A 20,758-nucleotide genomic window follows, 5' to 3' on the forward strand; every position below is an offset into this window, starting at 1 on the left:
CAGTTTATGATTTGTCAACATCTCTCTGGAAATACCATACAAACAGCACCTAATATTGTCATAACCACCTGTAGTAACTGAAACAAAAAAAAAACAAAAACAAAAAAACAAAACGGTATTTGCTTGGATATTTGACAGCAGTTTGTTTAGATCCAGACTGACTATTTACTCTGCAGAATCTGCCACTCTTCCCAGTTGTTTGAAAGGCAATTTCATACAGAAGACAGAAGGAAATATTATTTTATGAATTAAAAATTGGAAGTGAGAAGGCTAGACGTGGAAATACCTGCAGTGTTATGTAAAAAATAATTGTCTAGATTGCAAATTGAATACATGTATTCTCATTGTATCTGAAGTGAGACCATGGCACAGAAATATATTTAGGGTGTATCAAGTTGTTTTACCAATGTTAGGTGCTCCAGTAAGCAAATATTTATTTGAGTTTTTGTTTGTTTAATAACAGCTACTTTCCCCCCTCGTTGTACTGAAGAGGAACACGACATCTTTGAAGGAATACATTAATACCACTGAATTAAAAACACACCAGTAAAAAAGCTTACAGGAAGTGCTGATTTGAGAACGTGCCACTTCATCCGTTTTCAATTAATATTAGTAAATAGGATTCTTATTATTAATATTAGTCATGACTATGATTCATGGAACACCTACAAGTTCATTATTGGCAGCAGACCTACCATTGCCTGCCTACTTTTTATTCCAAGGTCAGATCTGCGAAATGGGGAGAACAATCATATAAATGAAAATAAACAATATTTTCTTTCACATAAAGAGATGACTATCAGTAGTAGCCTAGATCATTAGAAAAAATAGCTTTAATGCAAGTAGTGTCTGTATTTATCAGTGTTATGCACTTGCACACGAAGGGCAGTTGGTCCACATTTGTGAAGATTCCTAAGATGTCTCTCTCATGCGTGATTTGTTCCATGTTATTAAAAAAAACATCCAAAGACACCTGCATTAATGGGACCGCTTCATACTGATGCCTGCAATATTTATGCTCAATCTGCAACTCTGGGGCAGAACTTACACTAATGGAAGTCAATAACAAAATCTTTAGGGAGTTCAAAACTATTTTTTGCTAATGGTTTGATTTCGCAAGCTGCTGAGTACACCAATCTCAGAAGTGGTTTTTAGGCTACTGCTTAAAAGCAAACTGATGCCAATAGACTAATACGAGTACTCCTGAGTTTTAAATTAAAATATGTTTGTATTAATTTTTTAAGGATGGGTGAAAACCCCAAATGAAACCCCACAATAATTTATATTACAAAAAATATTACTCGGACTCTTTTGCTTGGAATAATCAAACCCACTTTATAACTCTAATTTCCTTAGAGAGACTGAACTTTAAAGTTCTCGTTCAAAAAAAAAAAAAAAGCATGTGGCCCACATCCATGAAAAATCTGAGACATACTTAAATAAAATACTATTTAAAAGGGAAAGTGCTATGAAACCAAGATCAGAGTCAATTGTCTAACACTAACCAAAAAATGCTACAGCTCAGCAAATATACCTAAAACTTGTCCCACAGGAGTACTTTTTCCTTTTATTCCTGTGCTATCTATTAAAGAGCAAGCTTCAGAAGGCAAGGGAGATGCCTTTTTATTTCCATACCGCATAATGAGGACCCGTCCTTGACTAAAACTAACCAATATTAACTACAAAAGACTGGTTAGCTTTTTTTTCATAAATGTAACCGTCACACAAAGGCAAAATTAGACCCTTAAGCACTAACATTAAAAAAACCCAACAGATCGATCCACATTAGCTATGGAAAAGACTGAACATAAAATATTTAAATAAGAAGCAGCCACAAGTGAGGTGGCAGCAAGGCAGGAAAATGAGGGCTGCATTCAAATACCTACAAAAAGCAAGCAGATAGGCAGCGCTGCTACACTTCCTTGTGTAAGTTTTTATGGGCTTGCTGTTGGCATGCTTGTTAAGAGATGGGTACGTTTTCCTGCCTTTTTAAAATATATAGAGAGCTCCAGCCTTCTTATCTGCTGAAAACATTAATGGAATAATTCAAATAAATTTGTAAATATTTTCATAAATTTTAAAAAACATTTTGTTGTTTCCTTGTTCCACATTTAAAATTTGGGGGCATTATGTTGTCATTTTCTTTCTTTCACAGACCTTGAAGGACTATGCTACTGCTGCTGAGCATAGAGAGACAGGAGGAAGCAAGAGCCCAAATATCCATAATTCTCATGTTCTACAAAAAAGCACGAAACGGTTCACTCCCACCAGCAAGTTGAAGCACCAGCTGAGGAAGAAGGTACAATCTGGATTTAAAAGACAGTGCAATTTTCCTTTACTTTCTTCACTTTTCAGAGATCAGGTTCTCCCTGTTTTTAACACGTAGGCCCCCAAAATAACTTGGTATAAATAGATTATAAACTCTTGAAATCAAATGCCCAGCAACACAGTGCTACCTCAATGTGAACTAGTATGTCACTGCCTTAATACTTAGGGTAACGTTCAAGAAAGACACCCGGGGGAGAAAAGAGAAAAAAGAATATAGAGAATTTCTTTGGGCGTATTATAAAAAAAGTGTTTTCTACTCAAGTCATGCAAAAAGGAAGAAAAGGTCTTTGTGAAACACACTTCACCAGTTTGGAACATGCACTAAACAATTTCACTTCAGAGCTTTCAGTAAATTATTTCAGTGAATGTTACTGAATAAAGGAAACCTGCACTGGAAATTCCTTCAGGAACATAAGCCCTTTCATGTTTCTCAGCTAGGCTTTTCGGCTTTCATTTCTGGGCTATTGCTGCTTCTCTCTCAGCCTCTCTGTTCCCCTAGTCCATTTACTCTGCTTCCTACACCTCCCAGACTGCCCTTACCATCTGCAATGCCCACCGTCTATTCAGCATCAAAACCCTCTCAGAAACGTCTTTGTAGCAACAATCTCTCTCCCCCGATTCTAGTACCCACACGTTTGACATCTAGAGTTCAAGCAAGGTGCATCTTTCACGGCATTCATTTTGACAAAAAAAAAGCACCACAGACTGAAAACTCTAAGGCTGACTCTGCTTTCCGACTCCAGTGCCAAGGGAACACTGGCAGGGCGAGCTCCCGCAACAGCCTCCTGGCACCGCCAGCAGGAAACCAGCAGCACCACTGCAGCGGGAGAGAAAAGGGAATAGGTGAGGCTGAAAAATCAAACACTTCCCTTTAGATGAAGCCATAACAACCATCTTTTCCCTCCTCTTTTGCTACTGCGTTCCAGAAATGCAGTTATTATGGGAAGGATCATTTATGTAGATTCACCTGCCAGACATGACATTGTGCTTCTGTTCAGGTCTGCAAAATTGCAAAGGGAATCGGGCAAGAAGTCACAGAAATTGTATCCGTACACTCGAAAAAAACTGATGGTTTATGAAAAGTCCTCTCTTACTCTAAATAAAGTTCATTACTTTAACCTAAAATGTATATATTAGAATACATGCACTAGTCATTGTCCCTTTGCAACAGCTGGCAGGGGTTAAGCTCTAGCACTTATTTCTTACGGACCAAAGAAAGAACAAGACGCCGTTTCACTGATTCAACGTAATCAGGGAGTTACAGTGTGCACTGGCAATGCTACTTGCTATGGAGACAAATTCACAGTATTTTTTTTTCGTATACTTGGAAACAAAAAGGTAGGGATACAAACACAGCTCATTTCACAGAAGGCTCACGACAAAGTGAATCAAATGAAAAATTTATATATAAAAAAACCCCTCCAGTTTAAAAATGTACATCTTTTCTTCTGCTTCACCTAAGATGACAAATGCTCCTCCAAACTGTGGTTTATAAATTAATGTTTGCATTCCTCTTGTAAACAGAATCAACACATTGAAGACGATATAAAAATTAACTATTGCTAAACTGGTCTCACATTATCACGTGCTCCTTTTTCTCATCAATAGGTGAGAATCACGATGATAACAGGCTACGAAGAAAGAAACTACTAGAAAGACTGAAAAGTCACGGTAAAGTATTTGCCCTTGTTAAGAATCAAACTCCGAAAACAAGTACCCTAAAAAAACTCTAAATCGAACACTTCGCCTACATCTGGTACGTTGATACTCTACTGTAACAACAGACACATAAACTGGACAGTGTGGTTTATGTCTCTCAAGAAAGGAACATTTTGTTTCTTGAGAAGCTAATTAAAAGTGCTAAATTGGGGATGTGTCATATGGCCTTTAAAAAAATATTTCTTCACATTTGTAATAGACTTTTCCACTCGTAAAAATTCCATAAAATTCATAAAAATTCTGAAGACCTTAACATGCTGAAGCACAGTATTAGTTTTACTAGAATGTTAATAATAAATATGTTAAATAATGTGAAAATAACTGAAAAATTATGTATTTCTTTAATTTTAAATTCTGGATGAGTACAGGTAGCCTAATAATTATCAGATTATCTTAGAAACAAGTTTTTAATTATGTAGTTTCAGTTTAATACTGTATCTTTTAGACCCTTTATTTTTTTCACTGGCTGGCTGACTTGAAAAGTTACTTAATCATAATAGCCTATCTTACATCAGATAGCACAAATCTGAAATATTAATCCATCTAATAACTGGTGGGGAAAGAAAAAGCAGATCAGCTATCCATTCAACAAACCTCAATTAGACTACCACAAGCAACAGAAACTAATGCACGCAGTAACATACGGAGATTTACTCGAGTATCAAAGTATTCATGAGCAAGCAACAATCACATCAGAAAAACTAGGAAAATAAATGAAGTTCTCTCTCTCAATAAATGGAAAATCCAAAAATAAGACCTATTTCAGACGCCTTCTTTCATCAAAAGTGTTTAGACTTTAGACTAGCTACATTTCTTCCACATGCTCTCTCTTCCACATGCCTCTCACCTTATGATCACACTATTCAGACAGATCACTTGATTTCATCGCAATCCCTTCAAACTCTTAAATACATCACTGAAGATCCACATACAAGCGTGGAGTTAATTAGATCCCAAGGTATCCATACTTTGCGTGCCAAAATAATTACAAAAACATATCAGAAGCAGAGAAGCGTAGAGTTCTTGATTCACATTTACTCAGTTTTAACTATTACTTGATTTTCTTAAATATCCGCAGGGATACAGAAAAATGCATTTTATTTTGTACTAGAAAATGTGGTCTTGAGACAATTAGGGAAACTGAAAACTGTCTTTTGAAAGCCGAGTCCTAAACTCCGTAGTGTTAAAGGTGTTGTGTTTTGATAGGGAACAAAATTCTCTATCTGTAAGAACTGTAGTTTAGTTTTTTCTGTTCTATGTTTCACTGCTGAAGAAAAAACAGCATGCACAAAAACCCAGTGGGTAATTTGGGGAAAAAAAAATCAAAAGGAAAACCAAACAAGCAAAACAAACCACAAAAATTTTGCAAAAGTGACTATAGAGTTAAAAGCAACTACCAGGCAAAAAGCTAGAGTTTGGGGTTCTTTTTCATAAAGTATATTATATTACGCTTTATTTGCTTTGTCTCCTAGAGTCAGATTCTAGGTGAGAAGAAAACAGGAAAGGGTGACTTTTTCAATAATCCTAGTAATTTCAAATGTCAAGATTCTTCCTTCTTCTTATCTGCTTGTTCTCACTTCTTCCCTCTGCCTGATTCCTCTATTTTGATGTATGCTTTTCAAAGCAGCTGCTACAGGACAATCACTTCAAATGAACAAAAGTACATCACAGTAAAGCTTATTTTGGTTCAAGCGAAATAAGTTCATGTGACTTACTTCAATCATTGTTCATGTGACAATACTAATGAGAATTAAGTTGTAAATCTTACTAACTAGGCAAAAATCTGTTCTTAAATTGCTGGACCTGCAAAAAACTGGACACACGTACAGGTCCCACGGCAGCTCTTGAACCAAACAGATCTACCAAAGCTGACATCATTTATGGTGTACAAAGGTGTTCCAGAAGAATTACATGTAGTAAATCAAAACCTACTATGATAATTCTAAGATATCATGGCTGCTTTGCAGAACTTGGAAAGTACAGTTATAAAATAACTGACACGGTGGTTCTGATGTCATTAACAAGCTGTAAGAACAGTCTGATTCACGTTCTCCAAGACACAAATGATCTGGCTTTAGGTGACCAAAATCCAAACTGTTCTGAAACAGAGTAATTCATAGAAGATAATTTACAGTGTTAAAATGTTACCAAAGCTGTACTCTTAGTCAATATGTCTTTCCCTGAAGTACAAAGATTATCAGCAGCAGCAGGGAAACGGCTACAAATCTCAAAATAATAAGAAGGAAATTAATGAAAACTGAAATACCTCATGGCCCCCACTGTTGAACTGTGACAGGTTTTCTAAAACATACTAGGAACTGAATGAAACTACTAAGTTGACCAACAGCATCTTGAAGTGTCTTCTTGATAAGACATTCGTTCTCTAGCACTTTCTGTACTGGAGTTCTCTAAGAGAACAGCAACCTTTAAAAAAAGTAAAATGCTATTTTTGAAGAATATTTCCTTCAGTACTTCCTTCCTCAGTTGCAAGACAAAAGCAACTACAGGAAAAAAAAGCCTTGGTAAGATAAAATCAGAAGCCGGTCCAATAGAGCAGCCAGGTAGTCACTCCCAAGCTGCAGTGAAGGGAGATGAAGAAAAGCCAAGTGCCTTGTGCGTGCAAAAGTACCATAAAAAACTCAAGAGTTGGGAGAGGAACTTCTGAATACCAGAACTGCTCTTTCAGTATCACGTTACAAAGCTTCTCTGAGAAAAATGGGCAGAGGACTCTGCCCAGAACTGGTATAAATTATTATAGATGACGTTCTTTATGCGTTTTTCCCTGGCTTTAAGAATTACTAGCTCTTACAATAATGAAAAAGGAAGAAAAGAGCTTTTAGAGCATCAAGGAACTGCAAATCCTGCACCCTATTTCAAAAAAAAAGAAAAAAAAAGCATTGCTAGATGTTCTGTTCAGCTAGGTTGAGGCATACATGAAGCCTTATCTTCAGGATTCTGTCAATCTAAACCATTTTTCACACACATTTTATGCTGACATAAAATAAAACTAGCTGAAAAAATGCTAAATGGGGACGAACTGTCCACAGTATATGAAGTTAATGGTATATAAAGCTGTCAATGCTTATCTTTAGATACGAGGAACAACAAAAGGAAGTATCAATTTAGCCAAACCGGTTTTCAACTTAAAGCAGCACAAGTAAACATACACACATACCACTAAAAACATGGGTAAGTCTCAACAAGATGAGAAGGGTACTAAGGCTAAGGTGTGAATATACATCTAAAATATGGACAAACACTTTTAAAAAAAACCATAAGTTTTTTATATGGTTCCCAACTTTCCCCTGAACTTATTTCTTTATGGTTTAGCTTGGTAAGCATATGCTAAACTCCAATCTTGAGCGAGGAATTAGAAGAAGGAAAGGGCTTTAAGAAACAATTTGAGTGAGGTATTTAATATGCAAACCTTGTAACATTGCCCCAACTTGGAAGCATCTACAAACAGCGCAATCTCTTGCCTCTGGTGACAGAATTTAAGGGAAGCTGCCTTAAAAAAAAAATTTCAAGACTGCGTTACCGTGTGAAAAGGGCTTACAGGAGAGAGGAGTGTCAAAACAGCAGATCGTTTTGAGTCTGGAACAAGGCAAGATACTATTGATTAGCTTGCCTCTATGCAAAGCAACAACTCCTACAGTTCTCAGCAATGATAACATGCCAAACACAGCCTGCAGAAACTCAGCAGGAGTTGAAAACAGCTGCCTTGTACAGAGAGAAGACGCTGCCCTGATTAAATAAAAAAAATGGATGGGTGAGAGAAGATGGCATCAGTTTTTCAGCTATCTGGCTGCAGGAGTCTTGGTCCTGAAGAAACACTTGATGATTACTGGAAAAATTAAAAGTGGGAAGTAGATAGATCTGCACAGAGCTATACAGAATTTCAAAGCAAACTGAAACCTATGTTTTATAAAATGGAGAGTAGTATAATATTTTGGAATGACTGCTTTAAACACTAGTATCACGTTTCCCCTTTTCAGTCTTTAAGTAGATAGGAAGCTCCTTGGTTTCCACCAATACTGTTTTGACTTCAGTGTCCTTCACAAATTCTCCCAGACTTGTAAACTGCTTTCTACATCTTGCCAGAAGGAAAAGCTGGCTGGGAAAGTTACCACTGCATCCCTTTCTTGCGCGCAGTTTGTTCAGAAGTGGTTCAAACACATTATCTACCGAGTCTTCCTTAAATTCACTTCTTGAATTGAGCTACTTACATTACTGGGGAGAAAAAGCAGCCCACCTTATTTGGGACTCTGTAGCACACACAGAAGAGCTATGACTGGACAAGTAGTAAGCATTACTATTTCCTTAGCTGACTGCAGAGAAACAGCCACCTACTCAATACATAATGTAAAATAAACAAGGAAAATATAATTATATAGCAGTATTTAAAAATACCTGAAAATATTTCAGAAACCTCTCTTCTTGAAAGCTGAGCAGATGCAAACCCTAAAGGCCTGCATTTTAAATGGTAATGCCAGTAAGTTCACTCTTCCAAATATCAAAAAGCAGCATAGTTAAGAAACCGTAAGCCTGAAGCCAGAAATACAAGAAAAAGCAGAAAACTGCCTGACCACATATATTTTTTTTTTCAGCAAAAACTCTTGATTTCTATTTAATCATTTTCCTTTGCTTATTTTTTTTTTTACTTGATACCACCTTTGCATTTTACCACAAATATCTGTAGAAACACCTTACTGATAAAAGTCTATCCTTCATAAAGCTGTCAATATGACAGCTTCTTTACTATGGTAACTTTCATGTACTGAGTAGAGCTCTTAGGAATTATATGCCATTTAGTTAAGTTTTGGATCAAGCAAACCACTGGAAGTTTTGTCTCCCCTGCCTATATTCCAACGAGTTATTTTCTTTCAAAGCTTCAAACAAAATTACTCCAAAATCCCATGAAAACCTATCAAAATAGTGGGGGAAATAGCTGCCACGTCTGGGTGTTCAAGCTCTCTAACTTACATACTGCACTCTGACTTACGTACTGCACAAGCTCCAGAGACGAATGTGAATTCTTAAGAGTTGCCTTCAGAAAAGCTCTGACACTATGCTTGTCACCTGGATCACCAGTTCTTCCTTATAACTTTTTAAACTTAAGAAAGTGGTTCTGAGAAAATTCATGATTCTCACTCCCTGAGATAAGCGAGGTAAACAAGACAAGCAGTGAGATGAAATGAGTCACCTATACAGTCCATAAGGGCTGGAGCACTTCTACTACCATAAACTTAACTGTATATTCCAGCGTTTGTCAGTTGTTATAAAACAAAACGATGCGCAAGATTTCAAACACCTCATATATACAGATGTATGTATGTGCACTCATTAACATTAAAGAGAGCCAAAACCAAGGCTTCCAAAGAAAGTCAAAGAACCCACCTATGTCTAGACACAAAGATGTGTAACAAATTGGTCAGATGTCTCACTAAATAAATTGCAAGGCCTTCAAAATGAGTGAACTAAAAAAACAAACTGCAGAAGACAGACACGCTAAGCAGGATATTTAGTGAAACATGCACAGGCACTGGAATCTCTGTAGTACTGTTATTTTAAACTTTCAGCAAATACGGGCTAAGAAGAAAACCAACATGAACTAACCTACACACTTTGGAACAGGACAATGAAATATGTCTACACAAGCTTTATTAACGCAATCACAAGTTCAGTGAAGCCAAATGGACATCTCAACTGGTAAACAGAGTAATAAGAAACACTGTCATATCCAGTTAAAACAGATGTGCAAACAATAGGCAGCCTAATTAACGAGAAACATGAATGTAACTTACAAACTAGAGAGACCTTCGAGGTAAGAACAGCCCCAAAACGCTCTCCACAAATTAAAAGACCTAAACTAATGGACTACACTATCAAGAAAAAATTTGTTACATGTCAAAAATTAATCTGTACATGAACATAAGGAAAAGAAAATGTACTTTCCTAGCTAAGGAAAGATGTCAAATGCTGCAGACCACACCATAAACCCATGCCATGCCAGAAGGATTTCCAAGAAGACAGAAATCCCCAACCAAGCAAACAACAACAAAAAACCCCAAAGCCAATTTGGTGGCAAGCAGAGGAAATAGCATACAGCTTGTTTTTTATTGAAACTATTTTTCTGTATGCCCTGAGCACATACTTGCATCTGCATTGACAACAGCATTCAGACCATTTAAACAGAAACTTTATTTTTAAAATGCAGTAACATCACATTAGAAAGAAGCCCAAAATTTTAGCAAAAATTAAGCAAAAGCAGCTGTAAACACAAAAACATACATTAAATTAATTGCTATAGCTGTCATTCAAAACTTTTCAAAATACCTCACACACAGAAAATTTCTTCCCTTAAACTAAATTTTCCACTATCACATAGGATAACCAGCACCTTACACTTTTTGTGCCTTCTTTACCTTAATGACAAGTTAAAAAGCAGTGAAAAATTATTACCAAGCACTACAGCCTGGACACAAGGAAATACAGGATTACTTGGGCTCCCAACCAGTTACGCACAAACTCTTTGAGCAACCCCCACATTGCTGCTCCATGGTCAGGAACACAGAACTACGGAAGAGTTCACTCCTTATTTCTTGGAGGTTAAAAAAAAAAAAAAAAAAAATCACCAACCAACCAAAAAAAACCCCACCAAACCAGTAAAAACTTCCCTGATATGATTGTGGGATAAAGATGTCCCATTTTCTCTAGCTACTCCTCTAGAATCAGACAATCACAGTTGCGCTCTTACTTTGCTCTCCCTGGGGATCTCACAAGAAAGATAAAAGAGAATAACCAGAACAACATCCTTCTTTCCTGGCTGACTGCTGTATTACAGCAAATAAAGTTTCTCAATGGTCTCGGCAAAGACTGAATAGAAAATATGCAGAATGGAACTCGATTCAAGTTTCTCTCATTTCTCTGCGTTGCACAGAAACATGTGCAACAGGGGTATCTAAAAATTATTTGCAAAATTTGAAAAAATTAGTAGAGAAGCTACAGAGCAGCACATGAAAAGACACGGCTGAAATGGAATCTATCACACCAGAGAGATGTGGGATTCTGAAAGAATTCGTATTTAAATATGTGCATTATAAACCATATCGAAAGCAACAGAACTGAAATACTGGAAACAGGATGAAATTCAATAGAGCAAAATACAAGCTTGAACACTGCAGCAAGGATTTCCATTAGAAACCAAAGTATTATAATGAAAATGACTACAGATGGGAATGAGCTGATCACAAAATGACTACAAGCCACCATCATCAGCCAAAAACAAGGAGACAAAAACTTTTCAGCAGGGAGATTTAAAAAAAAAAAGTAACCAATTTTGGATGTTCTTTCAATTCTTTTTCTAATTTTTTTTTACATATACACACACACACAAATGCTTTAACATCTTCAAGCTCATTTAGAACTTCATACTGACAAGTTCATTCATTCTGAACAGTCCTTTATTTTGAAAGCAGATACACGTAAATCAATTAAATTATTCAAAGCAAAGCATTTATTCAATTCTATTCTAGAAGTAGAAAGCACAAGGAAAGCTGTATTATATGGCTTGTATTGAAAGACTGATTTAAAGCAGCTTTTTAGTCCACACAATGGAGAACATTTATTTGTATCTTCTGCATCATCTTTTATTTTAATATAATGTATGAAAAACTTTCCGAATCATGTAAAAATAAGCGTAAGCATGATCATGGGAAAACCAGCAAAAACTGCACAGATTTTTTTGATAGCATGGCTGATTAATATAGAAAAAAATAAAATTATTAAAATAATCTACAAAACATGATTAAGTAAGACCAAAAAAGACCCAAAACTATAGCTACACATGGTAGAAGTAATGTGAAATAGGTCTCTTCATCATTTCAAATATCAGAATATGACACCAGAAGGAGTCTGTCCTTTGCAAAAGGTATCTACTTTTCCAAATACATTACCATGTCAAATTAGAAGACTAAATATTTATATATGTATTTCTATCAATATTTAAAGTAACAACATAGGCTTTGTGGTAAACACTAGTTTCCTATACTAACTTGCTTTTTGAAACTGGTATGAAAGTAATTGAGAGTCATATAATTTCAGAATACAAACTGGCAAAAGAATTACTTCCTCTACCTAGCAGGGCACTTGCTAATTTGAACTCAAGTTTTCTTTTGTCTGTATTTTGTTTTGGTCAGTTGGGTACTTCCCACATCCTCGTTACCTCAGAACTGATTAAACGATACATTCCATGCAACGCCATAAGCCTTTTTAATGAACTGCAACAATAGATTTTATCATGAAGACCTGTCCAAAGAAACCTTATTATAAATGTGAACTCAAGAGATCTGAATGTGGATATTTTTTGTCATACCTTGTATTGCATTAGTTTACTGTCCTTTTTTTAACCCCACACCCTGTTTTCTTACTGGATTGAGCATTCAAGTCTTTTTACTCACTTCTGTGCTCCCTGAGACAACAGCTTTGTCCACGTTCACCGATAGCTGCTCTTCCGTCTGGCAGACTCCCAATGACCACTCCGCACAGCGGTGATGAGCCCAGCAATGACCTAATGCATGATGACAGAAAAAGAGCTTTGGTTGTCCGACTCTGTCGAGCGCTTCCTGTAAGCATGGAACTTAGTTCTATAGTAAATACTTGCCAGATAAAATGAACAGTCTCTCTTCCTCCCGTATTTCTTGTTGCAATGTTTAATATCCTTATTATTATACACTAAATTGCAGTTACTATCAGACACTAAATATACTGCAATTTTTTGGCTACGTAACACACCTTCCTCTTCATTTCAGCACATTCTGTATATCTGTTTCTAATTTTCAGATGCCTGATCATATAATCATAACAGTGGGGTGTATATGATTCTATGACTTTATGATTCTATATGCAATGTTTGTGAGACACACAGAGTTAAATGTGATCTTGTATTCCACTGTAGATAACACTACAGTAATCTTAACTTACAATTCCCAAGGACCAGATGCAGATCTGTGTGCTAATGCAGAAAATGCTCACGTGATGCTTTAGAATTCTACACAAAACTTGTAAAAGCTCAAAATACAGCATGAACAGAAACACCATGTAAATAACTAAGAAAACTGTGTCAATACAACACACGCATTATAGAGATATAATTAAAATGTTTATCTACATAACAAAAAAATTCAGAATGTACAGAATTTAACAGGTATCTCAAAAGAAATTTCTAATTCAATTTTGGGGAAAACAATGTAAATGATGCATACTTCCAAAGGAATTCTGTGACAGCTTTATACTGGATTCAAAATTATGCTTTACATTAGCTTCTGAAATTAGGTACTTGGTCAACTTAATCATTCAGCAACAAAAAAATCTCCTCCCAAAATCTCTGTAAGGGCTTGGGAACAGCCAACTACAAATAATAATAGCAACTTTAAAAAGTTTAGATTGATCAAGACATACTATGGTATAAATATTTAAAACACACCACTAAATTTTATTTTTAAATAGACTTTGAAACGAATTTACACAGTCATGAAAGAATGACATCTATATTATTGCACAAATGTATTTCTATTTTTGAGGCAAAATATGTGAGTGGACTACTGGCAGAGCATTTGGGCATAGATGCTTTCCGAAAAAGTAATTCATAACTGAGTAAAAAGAAAAGTTTCATTAAAATGAAAGAGCAGATGACAAACTAGACAGTTTTCTGACAGAAAATCTGCAGGTACTGGAAACATGCAAGTGTATTATGCCTCTATTGTTCTATCAATATTGCTCTTTTAAATCTTCCCTTCCATTATTTCCGATAACCCTGCATTATCTGCAGGAGATTAGCTAAGGCTACGGGATTAAGACTTCAACAATTATATTAAACCGTGTCTCATTTCTTTTTCCTTTTCTCCCCAAAATAGAATAATGACACTGAAGATATTACTACCTGAACACTGGCATATTACAAATATTTCCCCATACAAAGCTGACGAGAATTCTGTCCAGTACTTGAAGAGAAGACTAAACAAAACCACCAGGTAATACTGGCAAGAGCTATGAATGCATCATCAAACACTTGACAAACACCAGAGCACAGAAAACCAACAGCTGAAAAACTTCACTCGCTGTCGTTGTAGCTACTCTACTACTACTGAACAGGAAAAAAAGGAGGACTGCAACATATCTTACCTGTTGGCTCAAATAAGGCTTGAACATCAATGTCGTCTGGTAAGCCAACTAAACTGAGTTCATCCCAGAATTTGACAACCTGATCATCAGAAGCAGTTTGGGTGCTTACACTTGTACATGATGCTATACTCGATCGAGATCTGTATCAGGGAACAGAAAAACAAACTTAGAAGTGACCACGATCTTTGTTCAATTAGCTAGACACTTGTAAATGATCCAAAACTCAGGGAAAGTGAATATAATTTTTTCTAAACATGATAAAATATCTATCAACATTAACGATATCTTTCTTCCTCATACTTTAGCCCAACATTTTTCCCAATAACAAAGTTAAAGCTGCTACTCAATAGACCAAAAAAAGTGCTTGCTGAAATGCCCCTCTCCCCAGCCTGCTCTCTTCCATTTCTTCAGGACACACACTTTTCTAAAGTCCCCTTCTGTTTGATATTAAAACTTGGCCACTCCTAGGAATGGAGAGTTAGGTAAGAGCAAGCAGTCTGTGTTACTCTGGGGAACAGGAGATGTAGAAGGAAGAAAAGAGAGAGCTGTAAGTGGCGAGCATCAGCTGCAGCTTTCGCATGGCCCTCTCTCTCCCTGCAGTCTGAACAGCTGGTCCAGGGCACAGCACTGAGGGTACCCCCAAAGGAGACGGCCAGGGCTGGAGGTCAGGTGCCTGGATAAAATCCAGCAGCTGTGGGGGGGAGGTAGAAAAAAAGGCTAGGAGTAAAAAAGCTGCTTGGAAATACATACCTTTATCCAATGCCACCAAGATGTTAAAAAAAAAAAAAAAAAAAAAGAGGAGGAGGGGGGTGGAAGGGAGGGGATGAGGACAGGAAGAAAGAAGTAGGGGGGGAATTGAAAAAAGCAGTGATAAGTGATATATAAAGACTGCTGTATTGTGCTGACAGGGGAGGATCTAGTTTATAACCTTATTAATTTGTTCCCCAAATTCTAATACCAACAGAAACCAATTATTAAAACTCAGATTAATCCATTAATAAAACAGAAGCAATGACTCCTCCTCCTTTATTTCTCACAAGCAAAAAAACGTATCTCGGACACCCAAGGCTGTGCAGTAGGGTTACTGATAAAGGGGTCCTGTCGTCCTCTGATGCTTAACCGGTTGGTAGCAAAGGAGGTGTTGTGCTTTCTATTATGGTTCTTTAAACATCACTTTTCTCCCCAATTAATAACTCCAATGTGTGCATTTGCTGTTACTTCTCTAGAGTTGAGACAGCACAAAACCACCTCTCTTTCCCGACTGCTCTTCTGCTTATAACCTCTAAAGAAGAAAAAAAAAAAAAAAAAAAAGATGCTGTACCACCAATAAGACAAGAAATAAACCCTGGAATTTTACCCTGCAATAATTTTGCCTTCTTGAAAACTACATGCGCTCCACTTCAACAACTACATGAAAAAAAAAAAAACTTAGCTTGTGGGGGGGGGGGGGGAAGTAACATCCCTCTTGCACTTCCAGAGAAAGTGCAAAAGCTTTTGACTTTTTACATGATATCCTCACGACCCATGTCATGACAGAAGCTGAACAGCAATACCCTTCCCCCCCCCCCACCCCCGCTACCTCTGCCACTATTGACATTAAGACTCCCCTTAGCAAAGCATTAAATTAACCTATTCTGATGAACAAAGCATTAAGTTAACTTATTCTGACGAACAAAGCTGGTTCCTGGACACTGCCCACATCCAGTGGTGCTCCCTCTACCATTAAACTCCTACTCAAGACACAGGAGTTTAAAGGAACGTTAAGAAAAAAGAACTAAATCCCAATTGGACATGGCAGTTTCAATATTAAAAAAAAACATATTTCTTACAGGATCAAACCGATCCAATTTAACGACCGTCCCAATTTAATCTGCAATTAAACGTTCTGGGGTGAGTTTCGGTCAGAGCTGACGGGCAGCGGCGCGCCCCAGCCCGGCGGGGCCCCTCAGGCGGCTCCGCCTCAGGGGCGGGCGCGGCCGCCGCCCCCGTCATTGTTCCGCTCCCCCGGCCGGGCCCCGCGGGCTGGCGGCGGCCCCGCGCCCGCAGCCAATCCCCGGCCTCCAGCGCGGCAAGGCCCGGCCCGGCCCCGACGGGCGCCCGCGGCCCCCCGCCGCCCTGCTCCCGAGCTCGGCAATCCCCATGTGCGCAGGCAGCCGCCGAACGAAACCGTGTCTAACCAGGCCCACCGTGACAGGATCTCTACAGCCAGGGGAAAACTCCGAGGGATTTAGAAACGCTCTTCTCCCCATCGGTCTTAAGTGCCACCGCCAGACACAGACACACCATATACTGAAGGAAACGTCACCGCGGAGCTGTGTATGTTCCTGCCGTTTTTCAGTTCATCAATGGTGGAACCAACGCGAGAGGACTCGGGCCGCCGCGGCCCTTCCGAGGGCTGAACCCACCCCGAGAAGAAACCTGCCATGGAACCCCCTTCTGAAGGGCCAGAAATAGGGCCTGTGTGCCCGCAACAACACTGTCGCCATGGCGGGAGCTGGCTGTGGAGGGCGAGGGGAAAAGCTTCAACTGGATGGGCAGAGCCTTCCAGTCACTCCTGTCTACAAAGCACATGGAGCATCAGAAGTCACTTATCTTCTAACTCCTGTGCATACTTCAACCTCGCAAGCGCGTCTGTGCTTTACAACAACCATGTTTCTTTTCTGTCTTCTTACAGAGTCAAGATTCTTGCTGGAGGGTCTTTACCAACCAGTCTTTAAGAAGCCGAAGAGAGCTATTCCTATACTGCTTACAGTTGGGGTATTTTCCCCCCCGAAAAATGACTAGTATTAATGAACAGCGTTTTCACAAATACAGGTTATTTGCTTATTCCATCTGTAAAGATGCTTCCTGAACTTCATGGGGGAAAAAAAAGAATATATATTTATTGTAGAACGGACTTACTTCTTCTGTCCTCTTTGTTTGCGCGGCACTGAGTTTTGCCTTGGAGTTCTCTCACAAGCTCCATCGGTGCTGTCGCTGGCTTCACTCTTATTTAAAGGCTGGTTTTTCCATGGGATAACATACCCAGGAGTTGGACTGAATTGTTTTAAGTCTCCTTGTCCTAATGAGCTCCGTTCTCCGCAGTAACAAAAGGCGCAGAGTTGTTCGCTGTGAAAGAGAAGAAAATTACTACTTTTTTGGGGGGGGAAACAGCAGAGGATACACCATCAAACAGCAACTTTCATGCCAATTTAACCCTCTATAACAAAACAATAAAAGCTCCCAAGTGCTGTCAGGTATCAGAATTCAGTATTCAGGAACACTATTTCCAGCTGATTTAAAGTTGCATTAAAATAATTTTTTGTTTACAAAAGTGCACGATTAACAAAACAAAAAGAAAACCCCACATATAATAATGAAATGATTAATACAACCTTTTTATTCAAAAATTCTGTATCTCTACACAAATGCTTGCTAAAAGGCGGCAGAAAACAGAACAAAAAAACCCCAAGAATGGGAGGAAGAACTTAATTAACACCTCACACCCATTAAAAAAACTCAGCCTTGCCATCACAGAAAAGGCAAAGCTCTGCCTTTTTGAACACATTATTGTACATAAACCTTTCTGTAAGCACATACACCTTTTGTGTAACACAATGTGCAAATATTATACACCAAAAGGTTGAATGAAACATGGAAAAAAAAATGGAAGAATAAGAAAAATCACAGCAATGGTTACCGTCACAAATATCAGGGCATGAGAATACACAAATCCAAATATCCTCATTTACTTTAATATTTAAAAACAAAACAACACCTACAAGTTTTACTAGAGGAAATTTACATTTACAGAACTGTGACCGCTAGAATATCCCTGTACCATTTGCGATTATGTTTTTAACATGCATAACATCGCGACAGCATTGAAATGACAGCTCTGACAGCACTCCTTGTGTCACATCATATGGAAGCGACTGAAAAATATTTCTATAATAAACATATCCACAAACTTAAAATGTGAACTTCTGCAACTAATGCAGCTTGCATTAAAGGAAGGCCATTTAACACATTTTTTTTATGCTTAAATGAGCAATTCTGTTTTCTTCATATTTATGCCCTTAAGACCCCAAAAAGATGCCTCAGGGAATGAGGCGCTCGGATGGAGGCTCTGTTCCCATTTAAATAGATTTCAGTGCATCTGCAAGGTGGCACGTTTGGGTTTGGGGCGCTCTGTAGTGGGGGGGTGAGTGGAGGGAGGTAAGATGAGAGGAAGAAAAAAACTTAAGGCTAAACTCCTGTATAATATTCACTAAATTATGGGGGGGAAAATACAGGGTGCCCGTGCTTGTCAGCTGGGTGAGGCAAGAGCAGCAACAGAAAGAGGCGAAAGTAGGCAAGGAAGGTTCCAGATCAGAACAGAAGATACTGAGAATCCAACAAAGCCCCTTAAATTTGTTTTAACATACTCTGGAATGGGTCTTTTTGCCCTCACCATAGAGCAACACTAGGAAAAAAATCCTAGTGCTGTTAGGAAACACTCGTCCTCACACTCGTGGCCTCAGTCGCGAATCCCTCACTGATCCTGCCCAAGCACAGGACCAGCGTCAGCCAGCACAACCCCCGGAGCTGATGGGAGATGTCTGACACGTTCCAAAAATCTTTAGGAAAAGGTGCCTGAACATAAAAACATCCAGAGAAAGCACGGATAAATGTAGCAGAAGAATGGAGATAAATTAACAGTACATATATGTATTTTATAAGCTAGTTCTCAATGTGATAGAGCAACAAATAAATGATTATTTGTATGTCAGTGAATATAACCACCCGACTACAGCGAAACCTGATCTGGCCTCGCAGCCGGGGTTGGTAAGAAGGGAAGGGAAAGCAAAGCTATTTATGCTAGTTGAGACCAGAGAGACTTGTGAGGAGACTTAAGAGATTTAAACAGGCAGCACCGTGGTACATAAATTACACTAGTTACAAACACAAGATTATCCACAGTGGAATAAATAATTATTCACACATCCTGTTAGGACAGACTATCACTGCTCATTAAAAGACTCGAGGATAATTACGACTAAAGCTCCTTAAAGTGAAGTTGTAGTAAATATGCAATAATGTTAAGGTTTATCAAAGAGAAATACAAAACAGTAATTTAAAAAACCCTAAACAACTAACTTTTAGTGAAGGAGGAATACAGGGGTAGAGCAGATATTTCTGGAGCCTGTAAGGCAGCTCCTGTATCCCAGCTTCCAGCCGTGGCTTTCTGCAGGTCGACTGCAGTGACACAAGGGGAGCAGGGAGTTTCACAGTTACTCTGCCGTGTCGTGGGGACAGCTGTGAAGCTGTCGAGAATCATACGGTTGGTGCTACTGCTCCTGCTCCACCAAAGCTGGGGACTGCAGCTGAAGCGAGCACCGCGCGTTCACCACGGAGAGGGGGCTGCGGGAACTTTTTGCTGAAGGTTTGTGAACACACAGATCATAAAATCATAGCGGCAGAAGTAAAAGCCAGGAGCAGCAGACCAAAGCCAAGAGACTGCGGGGCTGAGATAGAGGGGGAGGGATGATAGAAGGGGAAAAAAAAGGGTTTCACGCTTTCATGGAAGGCTAAGCAGAGGGGCTTCAAACTTTTCAGGCACCCAAATACCTAGAAACAAGCATGCCCTGCCTCGCATCGGGATGCTAGAGAGACCCTCTGCAGGAAAGCCATGGTCCTCTGCATCCCAACATGTCCCATTGCTGATTTGTCACGCACTACAAAGTGGCCAGTTCCATCACGTTAGTCTTTTAGGTTTAAGTGCTCAGTAAATATTTTAAAGTTACATCTGTATGGGCAGAAGGTAGAGTTTTTTATTCCTATCATCTGAGGATTGCAAAAAGTACTTACAAATCTACTTTCCATATGTCAATATGCAATTAGAGGATCTAAATCTGTGATGCAAGAAGAGCTCTCATATTGAAGGTAACGAAATTGAGATACTGGCAACTCTTAAGATCAAATCCTAGATCTGTTATCGTAATTAGCATATTTTCAGAACAGGCTAATTCAAAATGGGATAACAAGCAAGAGACGATGCGTCACGTATCTTTTTATAAGCTACTAAGGAGAAAAAGAAAGAGAAAGCTCACCAATACTCCATTTCAGATATACCTATGATGCTCCAAACCAAAGTATAAATTCATTGTTATTTGTAATTTCAGCTTAATTCCTAAATTTCCCCAGAACAAATGCTACCTTCTTATATAGGTTTAAAATTCCACAGGTGGTTTATTACCAGTAGGTGCTTATAAACTTGACCTCATCCCAAAGGATTTCATACATCTGTACGCACACGAATTTTAATACATAATGCAGAGGAAAAAATATGTTCAGAACAAACCAGACATAAAACTGGGTATAGGGGATGCAGTAAGAGGCAATAAGGCTAATAATGTCTGAAGCTAATGTCTGTTCCTACCAAGCCACGAGAGGAGACCCAGACTTGGATCTTGTTAGAGAGATGCCCTCTCTAACAGGAAGCATGTTGATCTCAGCACTCTGCCGTCATCTTCTACCACTTCTTATTTCATCGAGTTGTGTCTCTTCC

General features: G+C 38.4%; 1 protein-coding gene across 14 annotated transcripts in view; it reads right to left on the reverse strand.

The window, feature by feature from the left end:
* Positions 1 to 20,758, reverse strand: part of KMT2C (lysine methyltransferase 2C) — a 203,739-nt gene that overhangs the window by 109,247 nt on the left and 73,734 nt on the right. For all 14 annotated transcript variants that reach the window (XM_063324375.1, XM_063324376.1, XM_063324379.1 and 11 more), the window contains 3 exons: positions 17,131 to 17,337; positions 14,230 to 14,369; positions 12,507 to 12,616 (listed from right to left, as the gene is read on the reverse strand). In XM_063324375.1, the coding sequence (XP_063180445.1) occupies positions 12,507 to 12,616; positions 14,230 to 14,369; positions 17,131 to 17,337 (457 nt within the window). The remainder of the gene's footprint in view (positions 1 to 12,506; positions 12,617 to 14,229; positions 14,370 to 17,130; positions 17,338 to 20,758) is intronic.

Source organism: Chroicocephalus ridibundus, chromosome 2 (assembly GCF_963924245.1).
Source record: "Chroicocephalus ridibundus chromosome 2, bChrRid1.1, whole genome shotgun sequence".
Lineage (NCBI taxonomy): Eukaryota > Metazoa > Chordata > Aves > Charadriiformes > Laridae > Chroicocephalus > Chroicocephalus ridibundus.